General features: G+C 51.1%; 1 protein-coding gene across 40 annotated transcripts in view; it reads right to left on the minus strand.

Annotated features, from left to right (window-relative positions):
* Window positions 1–24908, minus strand: part of LOC143373266 (uncharacterized) — a 157358-nt gene that overhangs the window by 34574 nt on the left and 97876 nt on the right. For 8 of the 40 annotated variants that reach the window (XM_076820331.1, XM_076820329.1, XM_076820326.1 and 5 more), the window contains exons 1-2: window positions 13539–13846; window positions 12361–12632 (exon numbers count right to left, since the gene is read on the minus strand). The exons of 19 other annotated variants lie outside the window; for them this stretch is intronic. In XM_076820331.1, coding sequence (XP_076676446.1) covers window positions 12361–12632; window positions 13539–13831 — 565 coding nt within the window. In that variant the 5' untranslated portion in view covers window positions 13832–13846. Of the gene's footprint in view, window positions 1–6624; window positions 6694–12360; window positions 12633–13538; window positions 13859–24908 lie in introns of those variants that run through there. 13 more of the 40 variants (XM_076820345.1, XM_076820350.1, XM_076820343.1 and 10 more) reach the window with 5 other exon arrangements.

A 24908-nucleotide genomic window follows, 5' to 3' on the forward strand; every position in this document is an offset into this window, starting at 1 on the left:
ACGTGTCCAGCTGGTGTCGCGTACACGACGCGTGGGACGTGTGTACACGCGTGTCAAGCAGAAAGAGCAGGCAAAAGGACAGCCGGGGCGGCCTGGCGGACAGAGTTACAAGCGCAATAGAATTTCATTATAAGTTGCACGTAAGCCACGGCCGCCTGCGGGAGCAATATCAGTCGGCATGAAGTTCCAGGTGGCGAAAGCTTCAAAACGGGGCCAGACCGTCTCTTATTACTTCTCACTGGTCGACCTGAAATAGCGCGAACGTACCGCCAATCTGACAGGAAGGTCACTTTACGCCGACACCATCGCTCGGCTACGCGATTTCGCGAAATGGAGAGGTAGGCTCGCGTGTACTCCAACGCCGCCGCCCCAACTCGGGCGAATTAATTTCTTTCAACAGATAATAATATTTTCCCCCGCCGATGAAAAGAAAAAAAGCGGCTGCCCCAGATTGCCGTGAAGCGTCGAGGAAGTGGCGAGGGATCGATAACCAGGACTGGAGGCTAACTGCGAAGACGAATCGCTGGGGGGAACGAGCGAGAAGTTTCCGCGCGATAAATAGTTCCTGGAAGCTGTGACTTGCGGTTTCCGTGTATAAACCGTGTCCTCTTGAAAGAATATCCCAACGTTTCGTTAGTGCCGCAGTTAGCTTCGTCAGGGAGTTGAGGACACAGATACAGTAATGGCTCGCACCCGGAAACCTCAAGTAGTATCAGACCGTATCATGGCAGACTCAGACACCTAAATTTCAGGAAGCTACTCAGCCTCGCTGAAATTCAATTTCGATTACGATCCCCCTCGTTCCTGCTTACATCAATCATCGTGCACACAAAGTTCTATCATTACACATGCTTTCTAATACACGAGCTGTCCAATGCTGCTCTTCTTTTTGAACGCGCCACAGGCAACGGCGCAGTTAAGACAGCAAACGGGCATAGAGCTCGGGGAAACTTTCCCACGTCGGTTGAAGAGGGACACTAATTACGTAGAATTCTTCCCCCGTCCTTTCAGCGAGGATTATACGGCAAGTTTCCTTCGGCTCCTCGCGCTCCGTTCGTCTAAAAACAGTTCGATCGACGTTAGGCGTCGCGGGGCATCGCGAACTTTGCCCCCGTCCCCGAAACTTTCTCCACCCACTCCTTTTTCCACTTAGTCGAACATCCAGTTATACCCTCTCCGTCGACGGCGGGTGTTCGCGCGAGGCCCGCAACCGAGCTGCACGTCGGAATAATTGCACGACACGCCGACGTGCAACTCCTCCGTCCGCGAAACAGCTGCACGGGAAAGTGCATTGTTCGGGGGGTTGTTTTCGACGGAAGCGGCCAGGAAATAAAGGCTCGTCGGACATCCTATCCTTCTGTCCCGCGGCGTAATTGCGGCCCGAGCACGGCTGGCTGATAAGGTCGGCCCTTTTTACAAGAATCTTTTGTAGAGGCCGCGACGAGATGTTTCCTTGGGAAAAATAACGCCCAGTCGAGGGAGAGAAGGGGACGAGATTAAGGCACAGTCTCGTCCCGCCGAGTTAACGACCCCACCCCTGTTCGCCGACGTCTTCATCGACGACCGCTGGACACGAGATCAAAGTCCGGCGAGCCCCGAGCCATTCGTGCGCGGGACGGAATCGAACGTATTCTAAAAAGCGACTGTTTACTTTTCCAGGTGAGCGTGCGGAGTTCGCGGCTAGACGCGGCAAATTTGACGACTGGGAAACGCGCGAGTAACTCGTTAGCTGGAGGCGAATTTAACGACCCGGTAGTAACGACGACGCCAGAGTATCCGACGAGTCGGTGAGTGGATAGAACACAAGAGTTATAAATGGGACTTGCCACTTTTACGACTGCTCGCATCGGAATTATTCATCTAATCGTTGCCGGTCGAACGATTTGCACCTGCGTGCCCCGTCCAGAGCGAACGAGTAGTCACGCGATATTTTATTATTAGCAGTGCGACGCGTTCGTTAGCGCCCCACCATGTATTGCATAAATGATTGATAGCTGCTGGAGAGAAGAAAAAAAAAAGAAGAGCGACGCTCGGGTAATTGTTATACCGAGCACGTGAAGCTGGCTCGAGTGATAGATAGCCATCTAACTGTAGGTTGCTGGGAAATCTACGCGCAACGCTTCGCCTTAATTTGCAGTCACAATTATTTTGTTACACCGAGGGAACGGCTGGCTATTTATCAAGTTTACGGCCCCGAGCGTCTTTACCTCGCCACCCGTTTACGCGGCCGCCGCAATTTTGGCGTGAAATCGAGCTTCGTTCGACCGTTAAGGGGATCTGCTAAATCTGCCCGAGAGATACGTTAATCGTCAGCGGCCCCGTTCACCTCCGAGCGTTTTATGCATTTTAATCGCGGGTTACCGTCGCTGGATATTTATTAACCCTCACGCGAGCCCGCCCGCTCACCTGTACCGTCTAATCGAACGAAAAATTGAATGAAACGCCGCGATAAGGTGTACAACTTGCAAGGTAATGGTGCCTGTCGGGCGTGATGAGGTGTTTAGAAACCGTGTCATTAATAGGAGAGCTAATTAGGAAAGTTGAATCGTATTTCACAGAACACAACGATGGTTATCGAGAGACGCGTGCAAGAACGGTGAAAGTAAACGGAGGAATGCCGTGCAGCTCCCTCGATCTTAGCTTCACGAGCTACCGTGGAAAACAGCGCGTTCTTCGGTGTCAAATGAGGACCATAGATCCTCGTCTTTGCCTCCGCGTTTACAAAATTTCTCAAATATTTCCAAGCCCCGAGTTCCTCGATATTTGCCTCGCCAAACTCTACTCGTTTCACGAAGTTAGTGGTAAAACTATCAGGCACGATCTTTCTTGCATAATCTATTGGTCAACCGACAGCTGCGGTCGAGTGTCTTCGAGGTACACTCTTGATGTCCGTTCTTTCGTTTCGAGCTGCGTGGTGCGCCACGTTAGACCGACGAGCACTCTCGTCAACGTCAAGCCTACTCTCTCACAGGAAAACGACTAGAGTATCGCGAACGACGAGAAACGTCGGGCGCGTCGCGAGTCTCGGGAAACACGCACCCTCTTTCGCAGGCAGTCGGATTTAATTAAAACACTGGGGAGAGAAGGCTGCTCCCGTAGACGGTGAAACTTCAGCGAGGTTTCTGCGTAGACGGTTTCGCGGTTCCTAGTCCAGACTGGTCCCCCTCTGGGACATGTCCCGGATTTATTTGGTAGGTATACTTGGATGGAATGAAGTCGTGAAAAATTGCCTTCGCCCTTGATCGTTATAATAGACATCTCAAGTTGCCACGCCTTCGATTTCGAGCGGGAGCTTGTCCTAGAGCTCTATGCGATATAGGTACTTGCATGTGTATTCCCTTAGAATTCAATGTCATTATGGAACTTCAGGTTTTCGGTAGTACATTCACTAATGCGGTGGTAGCAATAGCGCTGGATTCTTGGTAGTGTGAAGTTCTTTTTATGGTATATACTTTTACTTGGTCCCCGAATTGAACTATCCGCTGTTCGTTCACGAATCATCAACGTGCCCCAGAGAATGTTGAGCAGAATCCTCCTAGCGATTCGCGCACAGATTTCAACGGGAATAAAAGACAAGAACGTGTTTCGTAGAGCTCCCGATGGACACGGAATTCGATTTGCTAGCTGTGTAACAACGCGAAACTTGACTTGATTTCCACGCGTCTCGTTTTGGACCACCCATGCGAATTCCTTTACGAGGAATGTGTAGACTCGACACACTGCACCCGAAACGTGTGGACAATGGAATAGGTAGCATAGGAGATGCTAAAGAATGAATAGCGACGTACGAGAGAGTTATTCAGCTTAGTCAGGAAAAGGTTAACAATACACCTTGGCGAACAATGATATCGCCGTTGTAAAAGCTCTCCACGCGTCGTAATTTTCAGCGATCCCGGCTAAACGCGTACGAAAATGAATGGGGGAGAGATCGGTGCTTAGCGAGTATTTTCATCTCGGAACAGAGTCGCGCGGCTTTTCCCTGGAAATCGGAAATCTACTAGGCGAAAGATTTCTGGGTCATCCCTGATACATAAATACCACTAACCAGAGGAAGGAAACTATTAACGAAATGCACCCTCCTATCGACGATCGATTGGCAACCAGTAGGAGAAGAAGCTCCGCCGCGTACTCGCCCGTTCGTGCTCCGTGAAATCCGCGAATCCATCTGCGATTAGCAATTACCGTAATTCAGGAAGGAAGCTTCCTTTTGGGGGCAGGAAATGATTACTATTTCCAGACGCCCTACACGATAATGAGGGTGATTAATTGTCTAACGGAATGGGAATGTAGAGAGAAAGTTTGGGAAAGGAATGGATGAATAAAAAGTATTCAAGTATCATTTAATTCCATGGAACGGATGAAAAGTGCAGATCCCATTCGACGTCGTTCGTACAGGCAGGAGTTTTAGGTTACCCTCAAAGTTTTCGAAAATTGGTTTTTAGGATGTTTGCATATTCCGCTAGCTACATCTTTTCTACGTATTTTAAGCGCAACCGGGCCCCGAAATTCTAAAAATGAAGGAATTACAGTAAAAAATGTACGAGCCTGCACATGAGATCGGAAAACGATGTCCAACTTTAAACGCGACTTTCAAGAAACTACGTTTTCCAAAACGGTGAACATAAAATCTCAAAAACCGCTCGAACGATTTGAATGAAAATTTACAGGGAGCACATTTTCAATATAATTTCTTTAAAAAAAGATAAAAAATATATTTCTTACAAAAAGGGTGAAATCAGAAACATCAACATAAAAATTGTATTAATTTGTTTAACAAATTTTTACTTCCTGCACAAGATGGATACTGTCTTACAGATTATAAAAATGCCTTTACTTTGTGATTTAGGCAATTCACCTGTCACGCTCTCACATTTATATTTATAACTTTTTCCCCTATAAATAAATATATTTAAAATATTCTTTTTGCGCATTAAAGTCAACGAAATGACGCTTAAAAAGTAAAACAAAAATTATCTCTATATTCATTTATTACTTCAGAATGTGCGTTTGAAGAAGGGCCAGATGTTGGGAACTAGGCAGTCGAAAAATCGATTTTTATTGCATTTTCCGAAAGTACTATCTTTTCAGAATAAAATGCCGCTTGGTTTATAGTAAAATTCGCATAATTGTAAATTTGGCAGCTAAAAATGTCAAACGGCAACCTATAGCGTCACCTTTGCCCAGAACCTTTAAACGCGTTTCTCTCGAATATTTTTTTCTCTTCATTTTGTCCTGATTGCGAACGAATTGAAGTTCAGATCGACTTGGAAAAAATTACAGGATGTGTAAAACATGTGCCATTTCGGGGCAAATCTCTTATAGGGTCCGTAAAAATTCGAGATTTTCATAAAAAAAATTAAGAAGTCACCGGATTTTGGTAGCGCACAAACAAGGACGATCCTCCAGCCAGAGAAATTCCGTCCAGCGGCTACTGAAAGGAAACTGGAGGGAGCCTTACAACTTCTCGATGATCAATTTACAGGATCCTCTCGTGCACTCATACTTCAATTTAGCATCGGATAAAACCTGCAGATACCTCGCGGGGAGTTTAAACGCTGCGGAGAAACAACTCGACAAGAACCAACCCCCCTTCCGCGGGACGTGCTCGGAGCCGTTAAAGATCTGCATCTGCAGCTCGATTTATAGCGCGGATCGTTAATTAGAATTCGCAACAGTTAATTAGCATTGGAAACACCGTCGGGAGATTCTGTTATTCCGACGCGAGGCAAGAACTTCGCCGCCGAAGCGCTGCGCGAAGCGTTCGCTAACGACGAATGCATTTATCATGCTTCGAGGATCCAGAATGGATGTTGCATAAGAGTCGCGTAATGAGAAAGACGCCCGCGATTTGTGCGCCAATACGGTAACGGCGCGTCTCTTAAGTGAATGAAAACAAACCAGCGCCGATAACTCTATTACAGAAACAGATCTATTCAAACGACGATGCCTCAATTCCAATTCCATCGATCGCGATAAAAATCTCATTAGAAGTTCCCCGACACTGTAATCCGCTGAAATTCAAAGATACCCGAGGGCGAGGTTTATCCATCGAAAGAATAAGTTCCCCCGATCGCCTGTCGATTAAATCGACCGTCGCCTCTCGCCGGGATACCGTGGAGCAATGACGAAAGAATTTCCATCGTGATATCGTTACCGAATCAATGAACGGGAAACTCATTTAGCCAGGAAGCCAGGCACGCGACCGCATTCACGGGCGACAATGGAGACATCACGCAATATAAGTTTAATTGGTACTCTCTCGCCGGGCTTGTTCCAATTAACGGGGCGACGTCGCTCGTCCGCGGAGGACACTGCGGAGAACGATTCGAGAACGACGATGACAGGCCGCGGAACAATAGCCGGCATTTTGTTAAAAAGCCGAGAAAACGGGGATAGACAGGCTCCCCCGGCGTATCCGAAAGACTCTCGACGAGAACTTGCAAGATTGGCTCGGCATGGCGGGGCAAAGACTTTTAATTTGGCACAATGGCAAACGACAGGGCGGAGAGGGCGGACGAGAAACGCGGAAACGGGCCGACAAAAACGTAAGAGGCGCTGCTCGTGATTAGTTGGCTGGTCAGAATATCCTACGTTCGACATACTTTCCAGTACGTTGCCTCCTACCTCTCTCAGCTTTCGCGTCTGCTTGGCTTAAGTACCTGAACCGCGGTGATCGTCTCGCTGGGTACTCACCTGTAACAGAAAAAGAAGACAGGGAAATTTAATCGACAGTTCGACGAGCGCTTCGCAGAAATGATATAGCCGACGCGTATATTTCGCAGGACGTTCGGAAACTCTCCGAGGAAGCACCTCGGGTCTGACTTAATAGTCGGTTGATCCACTTCCCGATAAATGTATCGGGCCCTGAGCCCTGCCACGGAAGAAGGGCGATCATTTCTTGTAAGAGATACGCGCAGAGCCACCGATCATTTTTAACCGTCGTGGGAAATTTATCGCGGGGCGGATAAAGCCGCGACCGAGCGTTTAAAGACGAACTGCGGCCCTCGCGTATTTGCACCTATTCCGTGCAGGCGCGGCTTTCCTGAAATGGCATCGGCGGGTCCAGGAGAGAGTGGAGGGGCCTCGGCGAGGAAGAAAAGGGGAGAGACAAATCGTGTATACGAAAGCAGAGTCGCGAAGAGAGGGTTCTCGAGGGCTTCTAGTTGGCAAGCCGCGAGGCAGCTTCGGCACTTTCGCGACCCTCGAGCACCGCGCGGAAAGGAGAAGAAGGCTTCCCCGCTCACGAGAGGGCACCTGCCTGTTCCTGAAGAAGCCAGACCGAAGTCAGCGATTCCTATCGTCGTCCCAGACTACCGACTTATTGCTCCCTATCGACGGATTGCCACCCTCGAAATCACACCCCCCCATCTTCTCCACCGAGCTCGCTTCTCACCATCCGAGATGCTTCTAACATCTGTTCCCAATCGTCGCGGTGCTCGATACGCCGATAGAGACGATGCGACTCGTGCGCTCGAGATTTATTTCGGAGCATCACGTTCCGCGGGTCGTTAACACGGATTCGCGCGGGACTCGAAGGCGGAGTGTTGATAAATCGTTGGCTAGAGCTTTGTGGGTTAGCGGGTTCGGTGCCAGCTTCTGGGACAGATGTATCGCACCCCTGTCCCAATACCGCGGGCGGATGGCTTTTGTATTTTGACTTACGACGCACTAATTGAACTGGTCGAAAGCATCGCTCGCTCGCAGCAACACCGTAGCCGCTCGCGACAGCAGCAATTAAAACGACGACCCCGTATCACCGAGAGCTAGGCAATTTCAGCCACCTAAGCGATAGCTTTTCATGCTTCTGCTAACAATCCCGGCGATCTTTGTTTCTCGGTTTATCGTTGTCGAAGTTCGTGGCCAATGCAATCCGAGCTCCGTGGATACCGCGGGAGAGCAGAGACATCAAGTCCTCGCTTTCACAGACTCGCTGGAAATTCTATCGAAGTTCCATCGTCCTTGAGCGAACACTCCAGAGCCCCAGAGAGCGAGGAGCTAGAGAGCGAGCGAGGGATTATGATCGATTGCCTACTCGCGACGCGTGCATCCTCCTTCAAGAAATTTTCCTTACGAAGCTCACGGCGCTGTGTTTGCACAGTGTCCCAGGGAAGCGTGTTTACGCACGGCGGATTTCCTCCGCGAGTCCCTTTCGGAGCAGGCTGTGCGAAAAAATAAATCCCCGGGCACGACAATCCATTTTCTGCTGGGATCTCAGTCGGTTTCCATGTTTGCACAACGATCGCGCATCCTTGGTGCCCGCCGCGTTTTCCCAGCTTTCCCTGCGCGTTAAAGGAACCGTGGAGCACAGAGGAAACGTCGATATTTACCGCGCGCTTCTTTTTAATTGCATCCTGGTCGGGTAGTCCCGGATTAATTGCCCTAATCGTCCGCGATGAGAGGACGTGAGGTTATACAAGGGATTACAGGCACGCATCTCGGGTTTTTCGATACCGCGGGGAACAAAGCTGCCTCTCGAGTACCTTGTGCAAAACGAAAGCGAAGGACTCGACTAAGGGCCAAAGTACTGGATGAAGCATTTGACGAATAAGTAGTCCAGCCAATCGATGAAGACTAAACGCTCGGGCGCCGTGGAAAAAAAATGAGGCAGCGAAAGTCGAGAATATTCGATAAATATTCAGCGGGTGTGGGTTACGGGGATTTGCATCCCAAAGACAAAGCGATCGCGCGGAACGGCCCTCGTTACCCACGGGTACGAACAAGACCCCGCGACTTGGAAGGGCTTTCGCAATGGGCACACCGTTGCTAGGGTGGAGCAGCATTAACGTTTTAACACACTTCCGCGTCGTCGGATCATGATGAATCCCCGATCGATAGAGCCAGAGCGGAAGCGGGTTCGTTAAACGACGCAAATCGTAGGAAGCGGTGCATCTACCGCATTGCGAGAACCGCAATACCGAGCCCACCATTGTGGTACCGCCCATAATTCACAGACTTCTATAAACCCACTGTCTCTCTATCTCTCTCTCTTTCTCTCTAGCTTTGTGCATGATACTCCATGGTGTTTTCCGCCAGGCTGGCTTGTTTAAGCTCGACAAGACTTTCGTCGGTGGTCAGACTAACACCATGGTGTGTCCTATATATATATTTTTTAACAGAAAGCGTCCCTGCAGAATCCCAATTGCTCTACCATCTTCGGTATTACGCATCACGTGACAAGCTTACCTCGCAGAAATTTCTCCAGGACTTAATGTCTATCGCGATCTGTACCATTTTGTCACATTCGTATATGCATACCATTCATATACGCGTGTAACGTGGTACGCAATATGTCAGAGCCTTCGCGAGCTCATTATATTGCTTCTATCCGTGGTAAATATGCGCAGACGTGATGTTCGCAACAGCCTCTCCGCGCCGCAGCGTTCTGTTCCGGCGATTCCCCCTCGAAACGATTACACTCGTCAACGACGAGCACTGGTGGTCGAGGACTGCTCTGCCGCGGTTTCGTTGCAGCGCTGATCTCACCAGCAACCATCTTATCCCCGATGTTTCCATGTGTAATCCTCTCGAGATTACGCATCAAAGTCGAGCCACGAATTGTAGGATTTGTCCGGAAAACACCGGAAAGTCGGCTGTTCCTGTGTGTCGCGCGGGATAAAGAGCCCGCGACGTTTCCAATTTAATGTATGCGCGGCGGCCTTAAGCGCCGCACCGAGGAGAACACAGATTTCCTTTTTAAACATTCCGGGAGAAGGCTGAGAGACTTTGCAGACTTTAGAAAATTTCCCTCTCTGAGCCAGGGCGTCGCGATATTCTTTCAAGAAGTCTAGCATCGCGTTACCTTGTCTCCGTACAGGAAATGTTAGGAGACAGATAAGAATTCTCCATCAGATTATTCGAGGCATCGTGGTCGTGTATAAGTCGAAACGGAGGCTAGGAATTTCGGATCCAAACCAACAGTTTTTACCTAGTCTGAGTGCATTCCGCCGCGTGGAAACGTTCATCGAATAGAAAAGGAGGCGTTGTAACAGCAGTATTTGAGAATCGTGCAAATTCTTCCCCCTCCTGTTACGTGCTCCCAATTACACACGAATTTCACTGTGCCTTTAGCGCATCATGGTCCACGATATTATTGATTTCCCTCACCACTCGGGTATCCCTCACTTCCGCATAATCCTCGTCGCGATTACGAGCCAAAATCGATACGCCGGGGCGTTGGTAAAAAATTGTTTGTCGCCGGGAAGCTCCTCGCCCTTGTACGGGATATCTTCGAAAACCGCTTTGTACTTCTAAAAACCTCCGGCAAAAACACGCCTCGGAAGTTAGTCGATATGACAAAAAGCTCGTCGGGTTCGGAACGCGACCACCGGCGTATGAGAAACCCAGAAGCTCGCCGAAAACCGCGAAAATTGAAAGCATCCGCTGCAAGGGGTGCCGCGGATTTCGCTTCAGCAAAGACGAAAAAGTTGCATCAGCTGGGAGCAACCGGGGAGGGGAGTATCAAAACTTCGTGTTTCGTTTGTTACTTCGCTACAGACGAGCACTTTCGGCAGCATCCCCGTAAAATTGGGCCAAACAAGTATCGATGGCGTGGCAAAATTTCGCGACGCGCCATCGGAATGGCGGAGGTGGAATTGGGCCGCGCGATATCTAGCCTAGTCGAGTAAAATGTCACACCGGGAATGATTTGTTTCGGTGCGCGAGGTACCTGTATGAAGACTTTTTGATTGGACAGCATAATAGATTGGAAGTTGGTTGACGACGGAGGTATATTCATCGAGGTTCCTTCGAGATCATTTCAGGATCAACGCTACAGAGTACCAGATTCCAATTAGACAATTTAAGTTGCTTCGTGAAAAAAAAAGTCAACCATTCGACGTCCTCTAGCGAACAGCGGTCGAAGATTAAAGACGTTTATTCGAAAAGCTAATTTACTAGGAATCACGGTGCATAATAAGCACACAGTCACAAACGTCAAATGCTGAGGAGAACCGATAATGGATTCACTTGTGACTACGAGTGCTTTGAGCGGCCCGGCCGGTTTCCCCCCGCACCTTCGCCGGCGAAACTTCTCGCTGCTACGAACGGGGCAAATTCTCGGGGCGAGAGCCGCGAACAGGTTCCCCGGGAAGGCTCGATAAAAGGGAGGAAAGTCGTTGGAAGTCCAACAAAGAACGCGGCTGGAAAGGAACTTTCGGATCGCCTCGCCGTCGCGGTAAATCGCGCTGTTCTTTCGCAAACGAATTTTCCAAAGAGACACCAAAGGCCGTCTCGGTCTAGATAAAAGGTTAACTCTTCGTGATCCACCCTCCACTTACTGTTCCCCCCGATTCCTCTCACTGAGAACCACTTTTCCCAAAGAGTTCGCGCGAGCCAATTTATTTGCAACACGAGGAAGCCACATTTTCCCCGAGATCTGAGGACCATCAATCTTTATTCGCGGCCTTCGAACGACGCTGAACCAGGAGATTTATGTGTAGCCGAGCTGCGCGTTGTTCTTTCGAGTTACACGCAATAGATTCTTCTTGAGCGACGCTGCACACTTTGCGCGGCGATACGTTGCGAGGAGTGGTGTTCTCCTAAACGGCTGGATCGGTATCGGTTCGGCGCTCTAAAAGCTTTCGTCCCGTCGGGAGTTGCTCCCGAGGTCCCGTCCGTCGAAAACTGCATTATTGGAGTAAACGCTTGTAGATGTTCGGCCGCGTTACATTGCCTCAAAGCCGAACGAGCCCCCGCAACGTAGGCAAACTCCGCGGAGACGTGCTTTCCGGAGTTGCCAGCCGCTTTTTCCAGCACACGTTCTCGCGCTCGAGTCGAGTGCGCGAGGGAAGGCAAACAGCCTGGCGCACCAAGTTTCTGCCCGCACTCCGCGTTAACCAGCGTTAGCAAATATTCGTTTGTTCGCAGTGAACATCGTCGGTCCTCCGTCTAAAAGCATCTAGGTTAAACAAAAAAAAAATCAACGCTCCGTGGCCCCGCTAACTTGATAATTTACGCGCGCGTCTATGCCGCAATTTGCGTCGATGCAACTATTACGACCCCGGTGTTCCCCTGGCAAACTCAATTTCCCTCATTAATTACAGCATCGACTACAAACACGCGTGGCAGCAAATGAGGCTGCCTAACTGCCTGAAAGTTGATACAGTTGGCTGCCGCATTAATTGTCCTCGGTTACACCGACAAAATTAATTAATTTGTGTAGAATAGGTTTCCTTATGCTGCCCCCGTAGTAACCAGATTCGATCCTTGTTGCGCTGCTTTCAACTCGCTTTGTAACCTGGTAACGATCGTATAGCACGAAGCGTTCCCAGTGGGTCTCGGCGAATAAATAGTCGAGCCGCATGCACTACGCGGCGCGTGTATGCTACCAAAAGGAGCGGGAACTAGAGGGTGGACAAGTACCTTCGTCGCCAGAAGTTGAGGAGTTGTCCTCTGGTTCGGGCGACGATCCCGGAGACCCAGGAGACTGTCTACCGAGCCTCGAGTCTGGCCTGCCATACTCGAATCCACCGGTGGTCCCTGATCCTCTGCTGTTTTCGTACTGCCGTCCCTTTTCGGGGGACAGCGACCGCCCTCCGTCCCTTGAGTCGAACGGAAACGCGCCGCGCTTCCCGTCCCTCGCCTCGAGGCAGTGCAATCTCTTGCCGAAGTCGGTGGGCATCGCTGAACGCTTCCTGGGGATTCCGTGACGGGAATACGTTTACGCGCCGGATCGCCGAAGGTGCCGCGAAACAGCCAATTCGATCGTTAATGGGCTCGATCGAGCGGAAAACTTGAGTTACTCGCGCGAAAATCGTATTCCCGGGATAAAGAACGATCGAATTTCTGATGAGATCACCCCTCGTCGTTTGATCTCGATGCGCCTGCCGTGTACGCGGATAGGAATATTTAACGTCAACGATTAATAGGAATTACCGCGTTCGATACTAACGCGAAGTTCGACGGATCGTTTTATCGCCCGGGGGAAGTAGAGCAGGGCAGTGTTTGGTCCGACGATTCTCGGGAGAAATGCATACATGCTGAGTGTGCTAGGTGAGCAATGCGTTTCAACTAATCTCCGCGTATCGGACTAGGAATGATAAGCTTCAGTCGTGATACATAGGGGAGACCGGGGCTAGTTGTTACACTTTTCAGTTTTTTATTTTTTATTTTTTTTGCATTCCATTTTCGGTACTAAGTAGAAAGAGAAAAGTTACTATTAGTTCCGAAAACACAAAAAACTGTAATAAAGTGTAAAAACGGCTTTGTAACAACCTGCCCCTGTAACAACTAGCCCCGGCCTCCCCTAATGTATAGAAACGCGAGAACGGTCGATTGGGAAATATTTTGCGCATCGGAGACTATTCATCGATCACCGCAGCTTATTTTTCGAATAAACAAAACGGTTCGCGTTGCTTCGAGTCTGAGCAATCTCCGAATACTCCAGCCTCCGGACGGAAATCGCCTTGCGTCGATAAACTACCGCGAGAATAAATCCTCAAAGGCGAGATAGACGAGGGGGCACAGATGACCGAGATCAAACTCAGGGGGGAAAGTCGTCGCACGCCAGACGAGCGTCTCGCGCCCGATCGTAAACGTACTCCCTGGAGTCGGTTGAAGCGGTGGGCGATCTCCTGCCAGTATAGTCACGGAATTCTGTGGACGTTCCCGAGGACGATGACTGGGGCGATCGTCGTCCGCTGGTCCCAGAGTCTCTTGTTTCGTGGCAGGCGTCACGGACATTTGCCAGGTCAACGTTGGCAGTAGTCTTTGCTTCTTTGGCGGGAGACGGCGGCGGAGATGTTGGTGGTGAGGGTGATGGACTTCCTGCACGACCAGAATTGTAGCACACTGTTGCCTTCCGCAAAGTCTCCCTGCACAGCTCGGAAAACATGCTGCCTCCCCCATGGCCGTGGCCCTTACGGACCACCCCCACCCTTTTTCAGCGTCTACTTCCTCGTTCGTTGCCGATCACAGTCAAGCTCTTTGAGCGTTGCAGGCTTGTTCACAATCACCAGTCGTGACCACGCGCGTCTGTCATCCTCGCCTGTCCGTCGGGAACCCGTTAGCTCGCGGCCCCACCGTCATCAATGATCGTTCGACACTACATCGTTACCCGTCGCGTTTAAACCTGAGGTGCACGAATTTAATCCGAGGATCAGGGAACGGTTCGGTCGGTTTCAGGGGAGAATCCTCGAGCGACCTATCGCGACCCAGGCAAGCTCCCTCACAGAGGCCCTCGAACGAAGATTCTATGCTCCTCGACCTCGATTCCAAAAACAATACCACTTCCGCGGCGAGGTTTCATGAAGCCAGAGGATACCGTGTGTCCCAGGAACAGGCGTTAGAAAGATTCGAATATCAGCCACAATGTCCAGGGGGACTTAACCTAGCAGAGGAGAGGCTGAAACACCAGCGGTGAAGAGCGTGCACGAAGATAGCGGCCTCGATAAAAACTTCACGAGGCGAAGCGTTCGCTCTGATTTAGTTCCTGGAGGCCTGGTTACAAATTCCCCGACCCCTGCGCCCGGCGCACGCCGGCGTAAACACGTTTACGCGAATCCTGGATAAGGGAGAGCCGATCGGGAAGCAAGTTCGGGCCGTTTCCATAAAGCACGGCGAGCATACCCGCCGTGGAGGGAAACGATACGCCCCCCCCTCAGGAAACGGTGTTAGCCAGGGTGGCGGGCTGGGGGAAGGTTGCGCGAGGCGTAGGTCGTAATAAAAACGTCTGGCTGGTTGCCAGCCGTTTGAAAATTTACAGACGGCCCTCGGCCACGACAGGCCCGACTGCGCGGACTGTCGTGAGCCTTGGATAAAGCAAGGGCCACCGTGCACGGAAGTTGACCGCGTCGTGTAGGGTCTCGTATGCATTATACTCAAGTAATTTCACCCGCGGGCGCTATTAATTCACCACTACGATGGAAACGCAGCGAAGGATGCGCGCCAGCCTATACTTTCGCTACCAGGACACGACGATTCGTCGTTGAATTATTTTTTACACGTCAGCCAAAACTGGCCTACCTTCTCCAGCAACGGGAGCGTATTTGAATTTCATTCCAGGCCGAAATTGCGTAAACGTCAACAGACCGAGTCTACCTACTGCGCTCATCTGGCGGCATGAACGATGAGGATAGAGCAAACATGTGAGTACAGCAGAAACGATGGGTGCTTGATGATGGATGAGATTGTGAGTCGTTTCTCAATGGACACGGCTGCTGGAGTCTATTTAAAGATTTCGAAATGGGAAACACTCTCCTACCGCCTCTATAAACCTAACCAGCTTTATTTAAATCCATTCGCATGGCCCGGATAGAGGCGGAAGCTTGAAAAGTAATCCCCCCTGGCGAGGTGACGAGCAAATAGGGACAATTACGTGCCGCCGGGGATACAGAGGTTCGCTGGAACGCAGCTGCGACGCGTCACGATAATCGAAGCGGTATCTGCCGCCTGATAATAGCTGGCTCACCGAAGACAAGTGGGTGTCTCTGTCGGGGTTGCCCACTTGCCCGGAAATTCTCCAGACAATTGTCGGTTTAACCACCGTTGCGCGCCAGACAATACGTTTCTGATCGTTCGATTCTACAGTCCTCCCCCTCAAACCGCGATCGTTGAAGGGTGCCTCGAGAACTCTTCCGCGCGGAAACCACTCGGTGAAACACGCGAAATTTCACGGCGCGTGGCCTCCTTCCGATTCGACGACGAATCAGGCCGCATTCCTGCGGTGCGGACCGATTCTGAAGTGGTGAATAGCATGCCACTGGAAACGACACACCGACTCTCGCTCTGTCGTAAAAACGTCGCGACAGAGATAGCTGGTTGGTTTCGGTAGTGGGGACTCGGCCGCGCGTGAAACGATCAGCGGATTATCGCGTTTTGATGCGGGCGGGCGGTTAACGTGGAAAACGACGGGTCCTCGAACCGCCCGGGCCTGGCGCGCGATACCGTCCGGTTTGCCGGGGATCGACCAGCGACCTTCGCGACCTAATGGAAATCCCCGATTCCGGTGGATTGCAGCGTGTCGCTGACGTCGATGACACGGCCACTGTTGCCAACCGCTGCGACTGGTCCGGGGACGCTATACGAGGCAATCCAACTGGCGATTTAACCGCAGACGTCACTGTTCTAGGCTTAGCTATCGAGAAGATTGCCTTCCGTTTCCTTCCACGGTCCGGCAATGTTCCGGATCGATTGATAGAACGCGGCAGGAAGGAACGGTAACAGCTGATGTACCATGAGAATCGAAGGAACGAACAACAACGGCGCGACAAGCATTCGCTCCGCTAATTCACACGCTCGGCTAAAACAGGCTCATCGACGGATGAATCGACTTTGCTAGCTAGCGAGCGAAATCACCCGAGCTTCCGTCAGCCTTAGAAATGGAGCACAATGGCACGGTTCTCCTGACGTCTGACGCGCATAGCCGGCTCACGCGAAGCGTGTAATTCATCGGCTAACATGTAAGGCGCATTGTTTTTTTTTCTCTCTTCGCCGTTGAAAAGCTTCCAACTCCTCTATCGGCTCGCTGAAACACTATTGCCGCGAGTCATTTGCTCGACGTTCAATGGGGCGCATTTGATACGGGGACGTCGGTGAAACGAGCGTTCAACCTTTTCAAATGGAATCGTTGGATCTTAGACGGCGCTCGGTGGAGAATTGATACTTAACGATCGCGTGGATGGTGCCCAGACGTTGCAACGCGAGCCCTAGCTGCGAACCAATCAATCCGTTAATTACGGAAACGTCGGGGCAAGGGCCGGGGGGGAACACAGCGGACAGTTAGTATTTGCGGTTAAACCAATTTCGGTGGACGCTGGGAGGGCGAGGAGTCGAGCAACGGGCGAAAAAGTGAAACGCTTATAGAGCGAGGATGCCACCGCAGCTAGATCCCACAAGCCCAAGCTAATTTACTGCCCCCCTATTATTTGGCGAGCACCGTGAGAATCGCCGCTCGCTGCTTGCTTAATACATGGCGTGCTTACTGGACGGTGCGCGTACGCAAAGGATAAATCATCCTGTCTAGGCGTGCGCGCATGTGTAATTCGCGTAAGTATTAATTAAGTTAATTGTCCGTCCTTATCGGGGAGGGAGAGCGCTCCTGAATGTTATTAATAAACGAGACTGACGCTGGCGGAAACTCGACGACGCGTCCCAGTAATTGTCAGTTACCATACACCAATGATTCGCCTATGCTTCGAACAGGGCGAAGATAAATTACAGTTTGTTGGAGTTAACGCTCGACAGACATTAACGAGAGGAATATGTCGGAAGATTAGACGGATGGCGACCACGTGATTGGAACACCACGCGAATTCTGCGTGCGTTCTGTCGCTCTCGTCTAGGGAAAAGCTTCAAGCAGAGAATTCTCGTAAACGTGGAAGAACTCGAGGCAATCTTTCACTGGACCATGCATGGCTCGAAGAAGTGGAGAATACTCGACGATGAAGAGAGTACTTCGAGGAGTTACGCAAAAAGGGAGCATCGATCACCTTAGGGGACATCATCGGACGTATGAAGATTAACGTAACGATGGCGATGCTTTGTAGCAAGCTGTGTGGCCAACGGGCACCCAGCCACGTTCATCGAAACCTTCGCTTCGAGTAACCACTAATTGCAAATCGCGACTAATCCTGAAGATTCCCTGTCACAGCATCCGTCCAATCGAGTCAATGTAGTGGAGCAGTAGAAGATCCTCCAAGTATACTGCACACTTTACAGAAGTTGTCAGAACTTCGATCGCATCAGCTTGCAGACAATCTCCTCCCATGGGTGAGGATATTCATCATCACCGCTAAGGATACAACCCCGGCGAGGAAGGAACTCACAAACGGAGATGACGACACAACGTGGAGGAACGAGCCTACCAGGGACACTCTCGACGGTCGCTCGAGACAGGAACTACACGGAGCAGAGGAACGTGTGGGTTCCGCAAGGATCCACGATGGAATACTAAAAAAAAGGAGGTGAAGGAAGCGCACCTCGTCGTCGAGGCGGCAGGAGAGAGCGCGCGTCCTCCTCGTGGCGACGCGGCACGTCATCCCGGCCAGCGGGCAGACAAACGCGAGCATAGATAGAGGGTGAATACGCACGAGCCGGATCACCTGTACACCGCACGATCTTCAGGCGAGAACTGAACCCGCGAGAGAGGGAGCAAGAGAGGGAACTCGCTCTGAGAAGGAGCAAGACGAAGGAACGAGGGGATGACGAGAGAGGGACGGCGCATCGCGTCATGTAGCGTCGCGTCGAAGCAACCCCTATTCTGGAAAGCTGGCGGTGGTGGAACAGCGCGGAGGGGAGTAGTACAGCGGAGTCCAAGAGCGAGGTGCAACGCGCGCCGCTCGGTTAGTACGCGCGTAGCCTCCCGAGGGAGGGAACCAGAGGGTTGGAGACCGAGAGCAGAGAAGGGAGGCTCTCTCTGCTACCGGCGAACGCGTAACCCCTTTGCCCTTTGCCTCCTCCTACCCTCCTCGTGGCGGCGCTGCTGTAGCATCGATCAGCCGTGCGCCACCACCTTCCGAAATGGTCAACCCACCCCTTCCGCCCCCGCCTCACCCTCTGGCCGCCGACTGCGCGTGCAGCGTGCGACACCTCCGCTTAGCCGCGCGCACCGGCTAATTCCCTCGTTGATCTTCCGTCCTCCTGTCAGCTGACCCGACTCCAACCCTCTCCTCTCATCTTCAACCAGTTCGAGGTCCACTCAAGCTTCATCGGCTCATCACGATCCCGCAGCGGAGATTTATTACATTCCACCGTTCTGCCGTTCCATTTGTCTGGTCCATCTACCCCCCTCCGGACGTGCCGCAGCGCGGTTATACAGCCAGTGGCGGATGTTTTCGCATCGCGGGGCTGGTCCTCGCGTCGCTGACCTTGAGCCATGGAGCAGAGGTTCGCGCCACGTTGGTTCGACGAACTGCGCCGGAGTCGTTGGATGCTGAAGATCGTCGATCGAACGGGAGCAGACGGTTCTCCGGAGGTCCCCTCGCTTTTCCAACGCGAGAGTCACTCTCGGAATGAAGAGGGATGCAGGGTGACCTTGAAGGAACAAGAGGGATTCCACGGGCTTGGAATTCGGGAGGGTCGCGGCAGCCTTTTCACCCTGAAAAGGAGGGGGAGGCAGCCGGCGTTCCACGCAACGGCTCCTCTTTCTCTCTCCTTCTCTCTCTCTCGCTCTTTCTCTACCAAGTTCTAGAGGATCGATAACCTTGAAGACGACGCACGTAGAATCCACTCGACTCCCATCGCAGACTCCAAGTAGAATGGGCGCAGATTTAAAGGCACGCCGAAGTGTCATCTTTTCTGTAGGATCTTGTTACTACAATTGTACAGGGCGGGACACGACAGAGCGAATATCTGGCAGGCATTTCCCTGCAGCGAGGGCAACGATTTCCACCGCCCCGGCGAGCAGCTACCCCTTTCGTACAGCATGCACGTTCCATAGAGAGGTGGAAAGGTCGTTCGACCGAATTCACATGTGATCAGGAAAGGTAGCGCTTCGAGGAGGATGCTTTTGTGGGAATAATAAAACGAGGGTGAGTCGGTATTCCAATAATAACGCCGACGGTAACGTAGCAACGCCGGAAAATATACCTCTTGGACGATGGAAATTTTCAATTCGCTTGCCAGCCTTTCGATAACGTCTGCGCGCCTTCGATCTAGCAACGATCGAACCCTTGCTATGCGCCACGATTGCGTTGCGTTCCCAACGTTTTGGTCTGATTCCCACCCTTCCTCGTCCATCCACACCATCATCGACTCTCTGCTACCCCTAAAGCCGATACGCGCGGAGTGCTCCATTACGTTGCATCCGACGAACAACGGGTATCACTCGGAGCATAAAATTTGCGGATCCCATCAGCCTGGAAGATTACTATCGGCTGCTATCCAAGCTAAGTAATTTCATCGAGATTTGTATTTAAACGAACCGCTGTAGATTAAGTTACTTCAAATCCAGTTATTTCAAGCCTCCCACAGAGGATTCAGCAGGGGAAGACGAATTATTCACGGTAGAACGATCATTCCGAGCGATTATTTAACTAAACGAATTCTTCCGTCATTTCTACATACCGAATCGTCCCGAAGTCGTATCTGAACCGACGCGAACGTTCGTCGATCCCTCAGCACGTCTCCTCGACTCATGTACATTGCTCCCGTGAGTGACATGACTGGAATCCACATACGGGTCCACGAAATTCCGGGCGTGTCTGGTCGGAGTGGCTCCCGACAACGTCCATTTCGTGAAACCAGAGTAATCGGAGTCCAACGTCTGGCGACGTTACATTCTCGGGCCAAGAAATACCCGTTCAACCATCTCCTTTTCTTGTTTCGCGCTCGAGGAATTTCTCGGGGGGTGAGTTACTTTCCGGGATCCACAGTCTGGTCCTCGGGGCAGGGAAAAGCTCGACGGAACGTAACTCGGCGAACACCCCGATCTCGGAAATAATTAGTTCCATCCTCGTTCCGTTAAATATTTGCTCGCAAACTTCTCCGCTCCAGGTTAGGTTCCTAAATTTTCTTTGATTCTTTCGCCGTTTGGGAATGGATTAAATCGGATTTCAACGGGCACTCGAGTATGTACACCTTCCGGGGCTCCTCCTGGACCGGTATTTCTTAAACTTAGCCACGACGAATGCATGCCGACATCACGATCGCTCTTGTAATCGATCCTCGCCGCTCTTATCACTGCTCTCAGTACGATTTCCTCGATGGGGGACACTGGCATAAAAAGCTCGTATATATCACGGTAAAAGAATTGTGCTGTGCGAGGTTCGATGGGCACGCGGAGGTTAATTATCGTGCATTAGCTCGAGTTCCCTCCGATGAAAGACATCTGCCAAAGGGGGAAAGCGATTTCGTTGGGAGACCTCGTCGTCTACGAATCGGGAAGTGGGTGGAGCGTTGGATGAAAAATCGAGAGGCATCGGGCCACCACTTAACGGTGTTTTCCTTGCCATCGTTCTCCGTTTTCGTTGCGATCGCTTCGAGTGCCCTCTCGAATCGGAATTCCCTCTGCATCGCGTTTTACGCGAACAATCCGCCCCCCGTCCCGCGAAATAATCTGATTTAATGCTGCCACTTAAACCCCGTACAATGCTCCAATGGATCGAGAGCGCAATTTCGAGCGCGGCACGATGTACCCCCGGCGGACACTTTGCGTCTATCGATTTCCCATTTCCTTCTAGTCACCAGGTACGCCCTAATCCCCTAATTAAGGCTTGCGCGGTAAAACGAGCGCGTTATCTTCCCCCGCGTATCGATACTTTCCCCGCGGACTCGCACAATTTATGCTCGAATTCCGCGATATCGATTTCACGCTCTCGCGATTCGCCAGCACACCTACGAATACAGGGAACAGGCAAACAGCCGACCGTCCCTCCGATAGAAGCCAGCCCAATCGATACTCTGCGCGGCAATTCTATGCGCTCTGTTGCCCGCTTCTGCTTCTCCGCGACTCTTGCTTCCGCTCTCTCTCTCTCTTTCTCTCTCTCTCTCTCTCTCTCTCTCTCTCTCTCTCTTTCTTTCGGCGTGTCGTAATCGCCGATTCCTGGAACATCGAACTTCCTTGCGACCAGAGCCACCATATTTGTCCCGCTTACGTACAGTGGCTCGCGTCGATAGGCTTTCGCGGACTTTCTCGCTCTTTTTCTCGCAGTGGCTGGCAGGCGCGAAGGCTGGTAGTAGCGTGCGTGTTGGCGCCCACGTTTCATTTCAATGGCACCCCACTGTCTGCCTGTCGAGTGTCTTCCGTGTCCTTCCTCCACGGGAGCTCGGATTCATCCGCTCCTCCGATCTCGTTTGTCGATGTAGGCGTCTGCACGCTTTCTATATCAACATCCACTGAATATGAAAGTCTCTGCGTCTCTTCTGCTTTAACACAGTTTCTCCGTGAAGAAGGTAGCACGCGACATCGTCGGATTAATCCACAATGTTTTGCTACTTTTGTCTGTCCTTGCACGACTTATTCTACTTAATTTCTTACTATTTCCGTTCAAACCCCCAAATGATTCCGCTTAAAGAGGAACTTGAGATGTTTTTCTCTTCCTGAACCACTGTTACGACACCGGCTCAACAGTAGAGCAATGAGATGAGGTCGAGCAAAGCACCATGTCCGTTCCAGCGTGTCCCAAAGCTCTGTTCCGCACGCACGACTTCCTCCGTCTAATTCCGCGGGGCCTGTTACTCCGATTCGGCCCGATTTATCGTCCACCGCGCCTTGATTACACCGGCGAAATGCATTCCCGAAGTGGACGCGGTCGTTGGACCTCGGCCAGAATGATATTTCGAAGATGAGCCACGTTTCTCTGGGTGCCTGCCTCGTCCACCAGCGGACGGGCCGACGGGACGGGCCGGAAGGAGTCCTAGAGAAAATTGAAACTGCCTCGTACGTGACTCTGCGAGCGCGGCGCTGTCTTCGTTCGAGTTCGTAAATAACAGACGATTCGTTGCCCTGGCCAAACCGCCGCGATGCACAATTCCCTCCGAGCGGACCGAGATTTCACCTGACCGAGACCATTCCAAGGAAAACGTTCACGGTTTAGAGTACCCTACTCCGACTCGCTCCTTGCTTTTTCCGCGCCCAGAGTTCGCGAACGTGATTCTCCTGTTGCGCTGAAAAACCGTGTTATCTCTCGAGAACAAACATCTCTTCCTCGAGACGTCAGAGTCGAAAAGACCACCATAAATTAGGTTACATAATCTTTATCATTGCAGGTTGCTAGGCAAAGTCGAATGACGAATACACGCGAAACTCTGACCTTTACTGCTTTCAGCCGAGAGGAATTAATCGGTAAGCAAAAACCGCGCGAAAATAATAAAGAAAGCATATATTACCCAGTGCACAGAAAACGTAGACGTACTGTCCTATGTGGATTAGATATCGAACAAATGAGGGCGAGGTCCCCGAGTCAACCGTGCATTCTATTTTCCTCTCGAATTTCGGGCGGGAATAAAAAAAATTCCGAACGCAGCGTGTTTCGCCACGCGTTTCGACGAAATTGATACAGAGCGTTGCACGAATCACACAAGAGCACACTGATGAAATTGGCGGCGACCGTATTCTCCGCCTCCATAGAACGCACGGCTGCACCCTATGAACTCGATAAACGAATTTCAGGTAAAAGCACCGTTCAATCGGGTATCAGATATGTCTAGAAGTCGAAGGCCTGCCGGTCTAGTCCTATCGATCCTCTCCCGTAGATCCCGTAGGTCCAATCTTTCCGGCGCGACTGCTGCTCGAGAGCCGACAGGGATCGCCGATTATCGATTCGTGGATCCAAACCGGGGGATACTTTTCATTCGCGCGACCGGGGTGGTTCTGCTTCCAACATAGCCGAGCGACTTTCGGCGTATGTAATTCATTTCGTCCCTCGGATTGTTGGCTTTCGATCTACGACTCTAGTTCTGGAAATCCCAGACGCAATGATTTAAGGCAGTTTCACCGGCACGTTCCGATATTTCGCCGAACACGCTCTCAGAAGAACTTTTTACCAAGAAATTCACATACCCCGTGAAATATCGCCGAGGGATTCCGGGATTCATAAACTATCGGAGCAATGTATTTCAGAGAAGCAAACCATTCGGTGGCTGCCGGGTTTTATACCAAAGGACGACGAGTTCGAAAGTGCTACTCTGTTGAACACTAACGTAGACCCACCCTATCTCCCTGTGGCTTAAAAATTCGCCCGATGCGCTGCTACTGCAACCATCACTTCGCGAAACCGTGGATCAAGTTTGAACGAATGCTCCTCCGTCCATCCCAGTTCGGGGCGAAAGTTGGCCGGACGAAAACAAAAAGAGCGGAGACTACCTTTCGAGGGCGAAACTGCGGATCGCGAACGGCCGAAATTCTATTGGAAATGTTCCCGCGAAATGGTCCGAGTTCCGTGGAACTGGAGTTTCCACGCTGCTGGCATTAACGATCGGGCGTATAGCTCGTTGCCGCGGCCCTCTTTATCGTTCCCGAGATTTATGTCAAGTGTATCGAAAGACTTGGGCATTTTTATTCGATCGCGATAACGTCGACGCCGCAGACGCTTTGTTCCCGCATCGCGGCCGATTCTGCGGACCACCCCGCGACCGGTTATCGAGAATTATCGAGCACGGGAGACTTCCTTTTCATGGGGCGCTCGTGCCCACAGATGGCACGGTACGATATATCTGTATCGTTTGCTGGGGACGATAATCGTACCGCAGACGAGGTATAGGATAGACCTAACATCTTATGGGAGCTCGTGTCACACGAACTGAGATATCGACTTGGTGAAAATTCAATGGTTCTGTATGGAGTTCAACGTTAAATAACAGTGACTCCGTCGACTATTATATATTCAGCTCACCTACCCTCTCTAGGAGCGCTCTAACCACGTGCTACAGGTGATCGGCACATTCGATGCTCTCTCTGTACTTTTTCTCTGGTTACAAGGTACCTTATTAGCCGGGTGTATGTGGTCCTCCCAAATTATTCATCATGAAACACAATGTATACGTGGGTGGGCTTTACTGTCCTGAAGAAATCGTGTACAGGGATGAACTAGATGAACATCAAAGTGAGATACTACTCGCACGCAATGCCAACACAGTTCCCACAGGGTTCCTATATTATTCCCACAACATCTCACAGCCCACATGTCCCGGTGTGCAGCGGTATTGCGTTTTCGACGGGCGCTGAATGACTTACCTGTATACTTACCACATTGAGCAAGATCGTACGGCGACTACTTAGTTCCTAAGTTGGGAGCAGTGCAAAGTGTGTTGTGTGAAGTATAAACTGTAAATTCTGAAGAATGACGCGTAGAGTGTGAATTGCGAAGTACAGTGTAGAGTGTGAAGAGTGCTGCGCGTAGTGTGAAGTGTGCTGTGTGAAGGGTGAAGTGTGACCTGTGGTGTGGGACAATGGTATTGTAGTAATGTCGCAGGACTTTATGTTAGTTAGCAACGATACAGAAATGCTGTAGAAATGGCGTAGAGCTTTTATT

This window comes from Andrena cerasifolii, chromosome 9, assembly GCF_050908995.1.
Source record: "Andrena cerasifolii isolate SP2316 chromosome 9, iyAndCera1_principal, whole genome shotgun sequence".
NCBI classification, from domain to species: domain Eukaryota; kingdom Metazoa; phylum Arthropoda; class Insecta; order Hymenoptera; family Andrenidae; genus Andrena; species Andrena cerasifolii.